This window comes from Macaca mulatta, chromosome 7 (genome assembly GCF_049350105.2).
Source record: "Macaca mulatta isolate MMU2019108-1 chromosome 7, T2T-MMU8v2.0, whole genome shotgun sequence".
Lineage (NCBI taxonomy): Eukaryota > Metazoa > Chordata > Mammalia > Primates > Cercopithecidae > Macaca > Macaca mulatta.
The window spans coordinates 144,375,369-144,383,448 of record NC_133412.1 but is presented as its reverse complement, the minus strand read 5'-3'; the positions used below and the strand labels follow the sequence as shown (position 1 = coordinate 144,383,448).

General features: G+C 47.7%; 1 protein-coding gene across 1 annotated transcript; it reads left to right on the top strand.

Annotated features, from left to right (window-relative positions):
- Positions 1 to 4,176: 4,176 nt before the first annotated feature.
- On the top strand, positions 4,177 to 5,293 carry LOC100428691 (uncharacterized). Its single transcript, XM_077938822.1, is given in 3 exon segments — positions 4,177 to 4,215; positions 4,680 to 5,024; positions 5,027 to 5,293. Coding segments are annotated over 3 exon segments (651 nt in total).
- Positions 5,294 to 8,080: the final 2,787 nt, after the last annotated feature.

The following is an 8,080-nucleotide window of genomic DNA, read 5'->3' as shown; positions in this document are numbered from 1 at the left end:
TCTAGACAACCTACTGAGAGGTGGCAACGTGCTAGCAGCCCTCGCTCTTGGCGCCTCCTTGGCCTTGGCATCCACTCTGGCAGCACTTGAGGAGCCCTTCAGCCTGCCACTGCACTGTGGGAGCCCCTCTCTGGGTTGGCAGAGGCCGGAGCCGCCTCCCTCTGCTTGCAGGGAGGTGTGGAGGAACAGGCGCGGGTGGGAACCGGGGCTGCGTGTGGTGCTCGCGGGCCAGCGTGAGTTCCAGCGGGCGCGGTCTCCGCAGGCCCCGCACTCGGAGCTGCCAGCCGGCGCTGCCGGCCCAGGGCAGTGAGGGGCTTAGCACCTGGACCACCAGCTGCGGAGGTAGGCCAGGTCCCCCAGCACTGCCGGCGCTGAGCTCAAATTCTCGCCTGGCCTCAGCTGCCTCACCGAGGGGCAGGGCACAGGACCTGCAGCCTGCCATGCCCAAGCCCCCCCTCCCCCATAGGCTCCCACACGACCCAAGCCTCCCTGATGGGTGCCGCCCCCTGCTCCCTGGCGCCCGGTCCCATCAACCGCCTAAGGGCTGAGGAGTGCAGGCGTGGCTTAGGACTGGCAGACAGCTCTGCCTGCAGCCTCCGTGCAGGGGAGGCCAGCTGGGCTCCTGAGTCTGGTGGGGACTTGGGGAACTTTTATGTCTAGCTAAGGGATCATAAATGCACCAATCAGCACTCTGTGTCTAGCTCAAGGTTTGTAAATACACCAACTGGTACTCTGTATCTAACCAACCTAGTGGGGACTTGGAGCACTTTTCTGTCTAGCACTCTGTGTCTAGCTCAAGGATTATAAACGCACCAATCAGCACTCTGTGTGTAGCTCAGGGTTTGTAAATACACCAATCAGTACACTGTGTCTGGCTCAAGGTTCATAAATACACCAATTGGTACTCTGTATCTAGCTAACCCAGTGAGGACTTCCAGAACTTTTCTGTCTAGCACTGTGTCTAGCTCAATGATTGTAAACACACCAATCAGCATTCTGTCAAAACGGACCAATCAGCTCTCTGTAAAATAGACCAATCAGCTCTCTGTGAAATGGACCAATCAGCAGGATGTGGGTGGGGTCAGATAAGGGAATAAAAGCAGATTGCCCCAGTGAGTGTGTCTGCAGCCTGTGGCAGCTTTGTTGTTTTGCTGTTGTGGTAAATCTTGCTGCTGCTCACACTTGAGTCCACGCTGTCTTTATGGGCTGTAACACTTACTGGGAGGGTCTGCAACTTCGCTCCTGAAGCCAGCGAGACCACGAACCCACTGGGAAGAAGGAACAAACTCCGGATACACCATCTTTAAGAACTGTAACACTCAGCGTGAGGGTCCACGGCTGCAATCTTGAAGTCAGCCAGACCAAGAACCCACCAATTTCGGACACACTATGGAGTGGTGAGCGGCTCAGCTCTGCATTGTGAATGGAAGTCAGAGGAAAAAGAGATTTAGAGTCTTTTAACAAGTGGCCCAGCTGACTAAAATGGTAAAGACAGAGAGAGGTTGAATGCGGTGACTCATGTCTATAATCCCAGCACTTTGGGAGGCCAAGGCAGGAGAATCACTTGAGTGATTCTAGGGGTTCTAGGTGTTCAAGACCAACCTGGGCAACATAGTGAGACCTTGTATCTACAAAAATCAAAATCGTCAGAGGCGGTTGAACCAGAGCAATTCCATCTTGAATAGGGGTTGTGTGAAATAAGGCGGAGACCTCCTGGGCTTCGTTCCCACACAGTTAAACATTGTAAATCACAGGATGGGATAGCGGTAGGAACAAGATACAGGTCACAAAGACCTTGCTGATAAAACAGTTTGCAGTAAAGAAGCCAGCTAAAACCCACCAAAACCAAGACGGTAATGAGAGTGACCTCTGGTGGTTCTTACTGCTACACTCCCACCAGTGCCATGACAGTGTACAAATGCCATGGCAACATCAGGAATTTACTCTATATGGTGTAAAAAGGAGAGGCATGAATAATCCATCCATTGTTTCGCATATAATCAAGAAATAACCATAAAAACAGGCAGCCCCAGCGCTCGGGACTTTTCTGCCTATGGAGTAGCCATTCTTTTACTCATTTAGTAAACTGGCTTTCACTTTCCTCTGTGGATTTGCCTTGAATTCTTTCTTGTACGAGATCCAGGAACCCTCTCTTGGGGTCTGGATTGGGGCCCCTTTCCAATACAAAATCAGCTGGGCATGGTTGTGCATGCCTGTTGTCCCAGCTACTTGGGAGGCTGAGGTGGGAGGATCGATTGACCCCAGGAGGCTGAGGCTGCAGTGAGCTGAGATTGCACTATTGCACTCCAGCCTGGGTGACACAGTGAAATCTTGTCTCATAAAAACAAACCAAAAACAGAAAGAGATGGGAAAAAAACGGGTGAAAGAAGCAGTTACCTTGTGCCTGGGAAACAAACGTGGAATGTTTTGTGGAATGTGAGAAAACTGTACGAACATTTCAATGGAGCAAGAGGTGGTGAAGGTTTCTTTTTCTTTTTCTTTTTTTTTTTTTTTTGAGATGGAGGCTTGCTCTGTCACCCAGGCTGGAGTGTAGTGGCGTCATCTCGGCTCACTGCAACTTCTGCCTCCCGGGTTCAAGTTATTCTCCTGCCTCAGCCTCCCAAGTAGCTGGGACTACAGGGGCCCAACCACCATGCCCGGCTAATTTTTTGTATTTTTACTAGAGACGGGGTTTCACCATGTTGTCCAGGATGGTCTCGATCTCTTGACCTCATGAGCCACCCGCCTCAGCCTCCCAAAGTGCTGGGATTACAGGCGTGAGCCACCGCATCCGGCCTGTCGGTTTCTTTAGAGCCGTGATTCAATGACATGTAGCGTCAAGTTTGTGTGAGTGTCACGTTTTCTTTGAATAGTGTTAAAAATGACTCTAAACTTTTGAATCATCAAGGGTCAGAAGAGGCCACTTAACTTTTTCCATTATACTCAGCTGCTCTTCTTAGGGGACACTTTGTGCTCTTGTGAAGTGAGCAATTGAAGTTCCAAAGGCCAGTGTGGTATGCCCTGTTTCTGACCTCTTAACCTGTAGGTGTCTTGAGGAAGAAAGTGGCTTAAAAAAAATCTTTGTTTCCTCTATGCCTGGAAGGGCCAGGAGGGGGTTGAGGGCAGGCAATGCCAGGTGGCACTCACTCTCAGGATTGTGCAAATGAGTTTCTCCTTAAACTTTGTCCGCTCAATGCCTCATTGGCCCCAGCCTAACCCTGGCCCTGGGGTCAAGCACAGTGCAGAGAGGACAATAGGAGCTCCTTGGCCAGGCACAGTGGCTCATGTCTGTAATCCCAGCACTTTGGGAGGCCTTGGCAGGTGGATTGCTTGAGGTCAGGAGTTCAAGCTCAACCTGGCTAACATGGTGAAACCCTGTCTCAAGAAAAAAAAAAAAAAAGAAAAAAAGAGAAGAAAAGTAAAGGAGCTCCTTTGTTGAATGAATAAGGGCATAAGCAAATAAAGTGTACAGGGAAGGACACACACAGTGGAAAACTCTAGATACTGAGTGTTTTCACAGCCTTTGTCCAGCCTGTGTTACGAAAGGTTCATGTTGAGGTAGATTAACTGGGCCTCCATATCATCTTAGCTCAGGCTGCTGTAACAGGGTAACATACGGTGGCTCAGACAACAGGCATTTCTCTCTGAAGATTCTGGAGGCTGGGAAGTCCAAGATCAAGATGTTGGCAGATTCAGCTCCTGGGGAAGGCTCTCTTCCTGCTTTACAGATGATTGCCTTCTCACTGTGTTCCTCATATGACAGAGAGAAAGAGAGAGAGAGAGTAGGTGGTCTCTATTCCTTTTCTTATAAGACACTAATCTCATCATGGGAGCCCACCCTCATGACCTCATGTAAACCAAATTACTTCACAAAGGAAGAATACCATCAAATACCATCACACTGGGAGTTAGAACTTCAACAAATGAATTGGGGTGAGGCAAGGCACAAACACTCAGCCCATAATGTAGTGCATTAAAATTACACATTTTGGGTCCCTGCTTTGGCACAAAAGTTTGATCACTGTAATAGAATTCTAAAGTGGCCCCCAAGATTCCCTCACCCAGTGTGTACAACCTGTGTAATCCCATCCCTTGAGTGGGTGGGCCTGACCTAATCAGGTGAACTCTTTAAAAGAAGGTGTAGAGGTTAGAGATCAAAGAAGACAGATTGGAGACATGAGAGGAATTTTTCTTGAAGGAGCCAGTAGCTACATTGTAAGAGGGCTACAGGATGAGAAAATGGGAGAGGCCTCCAGGAGCTGAGCAGTCCCCAGTAACAGCCAGCAGGAGGTGGGCAACTCAGTCCTACAACCACAAGCAACCAAATTCTTGATGCTAACCTCATGAGACTCTATGCAGAGAACCCAGCCACACCACACCTGCACTTCTGCCTCACTTTCTTGCTGGCTGTCACTGGGGGCTGCTCTGAGCTCTTAGGTGATCACAAATTTGTGTTTCATTAAGCGGTTAGGTTTATAGTAATTTGTTACATAGCATAGAAAGCTTATCTCCTTTCTACAATGGATCAGTCCACCTGTCCTGGGTCCACTGTCTTATTAAAACTAGCTCTCATTTGGTTGTTGATTACATTTTTCCCTCACATTAATATATAACCTCTTCATTTTAATCCATAACCGCCTTCTTTTTTCCTCTACTGTTTCCTTTGGGAATTTACATAGCAATTTTGAATCTACTACACACATTGTTATTTGAACACTCACAGAAAACTATTATCTTCCTCCCGCCCTCTACAAAGCATCTCCAGGGCACTTATTATTGTGAGGCCTCGATTTTCATCCTTGCAACCAGTGTTCAGAGCTCACAGAGCTTATCATGTTTATTATATAACAATAAGACATAAGCCAAAACAACTTGCTGCTGGGCTTTTAAACATAGCAACAGCAGAAATCTTTTCTGGGCTTGAGGAAGAGCCACTTCAAATGTCTACTAATTTCAGCAATTTTCTGGTCTATGGAATGAAAAGTCTAAAACTGGCTCTGAAGGTATTTAAGTACACTCACAGAAAGCCCTCGGCTCCACCATCGGACACCATGACGCAAGGGGGCAGGTGGGGTGGAAAGCGGCACGCTCCCTGGTTGTTGGGATTCACAAGCTGCCTTTCAAAGGACTATTGCCTGGGTGGCGAATGCTGTTGGAGGAGGAAAGCGAAAGGCATGAAACGGGGACTCTTCAAAGTGGCCACCATGGTAATGTCACTCAGTGGCACAGGGCTTGTTCCTCCCTTTTGTTCTCTTTTCTAGTAGGAGGACCATTAGCAGTTGTATTTAAATGAAGAGCTCATTTAGTTGTAAGCACTAAAAACCCAATCTGGTTTAAGCACAGCAGGTTTCTTGGCTGATGTAGTGGATTGAGCCAAGGCTGTGTTGTTTCCCTTGACCTCCCTGTTTGGTTTCATTCTCAGGCAGCCACTCCCCACACAATGCCCTTCGCTTTCCCACTCCCAACCCAAATCTCTGGCCTCACCCCATGGAAAAAGGGTGCCTCTTTCCTCCATTCCAGCCATGAATGCTGGGCTGACCATTTGAGCTTTGGTCACATGTCCTCCCCTTAAATGAGTGCAATGGCCAGGGAGATGGAACCCACTGTTTGGCCAGCACAGGGCATGTGTGTCTACTTCTAGAGCAGGAAGATGAGGCCACAAGGATTGAACGTGGGGGAAGGCTGGGTCCCCAGAGGAAAACCGGGGTGCCATTACCATTGGAGGGTGGAGTGGCCACTGGGTGAACCACGGATGGCCTCCAGCAGTGGGACCTATCCCAGTACCAGATAGAACTGGGAAGACTTGAAGCCCAGAGAGTCCATGGGGAGCAGAGGCTTCTCCCCAACTCTGTGCTTCCGCTGAGTCACCCAGCATCCTACACGTTCATCTGTGTGTGTGCACCTCTCAGCCAGGTTGTCTCCCTGGAAGTAGAGTCAACGTGGAGGTGCATAGCACAGTGTTTCTCTGCCTCAGGCCCTGTAATTTCCTCTCTTGGCCCACAAGAGGTAGGAATTTCTGTGCCCCTGTCCCTGTGTTCCTCTGAGAGTGGACTGCCTCTTCTCCCTTCACAAAAATCTAAGGGCTGTAGAAGACTTCACATGGGGGGCCTGGCCTGCTGTGGGTGGGAGTCTGCCTGCAGTAGGAAGTGGGAAGCTGGAGTAACCTTGGGTCCCAGGCCTTTGGAAGCCCACATTGTCCCGAGAGCTGTTGCTTCTCTCCATGGGCTTGTGGGGTTATTCCGTCTCCACTCGTGTCCTATTGGATCTGCCACCCAGCACGACCTCTCCGTATCTACTTCCTATGGGTTCTCCCCAGAGCATCTTTCAGGGGTGCCATGACTCCTGCTTTCTGGATTGAGGCAGTAGGAAGGGCTCTCTCCTGTTTCTAATTGAACACTGGCCTATGCCAGACTGACCAATTACTCCCTGATCATTCAAAGTGTCTCCTCCCCTTGGGCAGGTTCCATTTCTGCTTAGCCAGAGAGATTTCACTATTCCATCAACGAGTTAAACCCTCTTTGATGGGGAAGGCAGAGGATTTTCCCTATGTGGGTTACATACTTGGAAACTTGGCTCTTAGCAGTTGGATGAGCTATATGCAAAAGTAAAGTGCCAATTAGTTTTGCTGAATTTTATTAATATTGGGGGTCCATTATAAAACCACCCATTAGGTCTATAACAGCCCAACTTAAAATATATCCTAGTGGGGTTATCTATTTGATTCATGATGCTTAAATCAGTAATTTTATACTTAACATAGAGAATGTGATTGAATGATACATTTACGTAGCAAAGTTGTACTTATTAAATATTTACTCAGTGTAAGGTACTGAGCCAAGGAATACAAAGATACCTGACACTCATTTCTTCTCCTCCAAAAGTTTATAATCTACTAGATGGGGCAAATGCATAGCACAAAAATAGCTAAATGTGGTTCTGTGTCAGAATCAGTCTGTTTCTTTAGAAAGACAGTTTATTTGAAGTTCACCTAACTTCAAGCTTGAGCAGTTTTTACTGACACTAACTAGGGTTTGACTCAGGTGTCTGGTATTAAAAAAGGCTACTCAGAAGCTCCAAATACCAGGAAAGGTTCTGGATACTGGGGAGGGGCTATAGAGTTTCAGGGATTCTTTTGCTTCAAAATTAAGTAAGAATTTTTTGACTGCTCTGAAGGAAGCTGTGTGAAACCCAGTGGGAAAAAAAATGACTAAATTATTCTTGATCTTTTGGCATTTAACAGAGCAAAATGCAAGTGGAAAGGAAGCAGGAATATCAGATGATTAATGGCACATTAATGATCTGAAGAACGTGTTGGTCCATAGAGTGTGCAGAGAATCCATTAAAGGGCATGTATTATGTGAAGTCAGAACAGATGCATGTCACATTGAGTCAGCAATGATGAGGGGACAGGTGTTGGACATTGACAGGGTCTGCTACAGTCACCAGAGAGAAGCTGTCTCAAAGACTTGAGCCCCAAGTCTAAACATCTCTGGAAAGGGCCCTGGTTTGGCCTATCTTTCGTCACAGGTCACCCTTGGACCAATCACCTGGGGCCCAAAATAGCTGATGATTCTGTAGTAGCCATAGGAGCTACTGGGGTGGGAACATGTGGGGAAAGTAACTGTGAGGGGTGTGTACTAACTGGGGAGTTAGTCCTAGAAAAAGAGTGTCCAGTATGCCTGACTTTAGCTGGAGACATTTCTGTAGCTCAGCTTTAATTTTCCAGTATTCAGCATTGAGTTACTCTTGTTGCTTCTAAGACTCTGACATGAAGTCCCAGTTCTAAAAAAAAAAAAAAGCCGTGGATGAGACAATAAAATGCCCATCTGGATTGTTGCAACAGGGTATTGTTTTTCACCATGTGCCATGTGAGTCTTGCCCCAGTAACTCAGTCCTTCTAGAACTGGACTTCTCAGAGACAGGGGTTCGTATGCATCTGTTCTCATGTTGCTGATAAAGACATACCCGAGACTGGGTAATTTATAAAGAAAAAGAGGTTTAATGAACTCACAGTTCCACATGGCTGAGGAGGCCTCACAATCACGGTGGAAGGTGAAAGGCACATTTTACATGGCGGCAG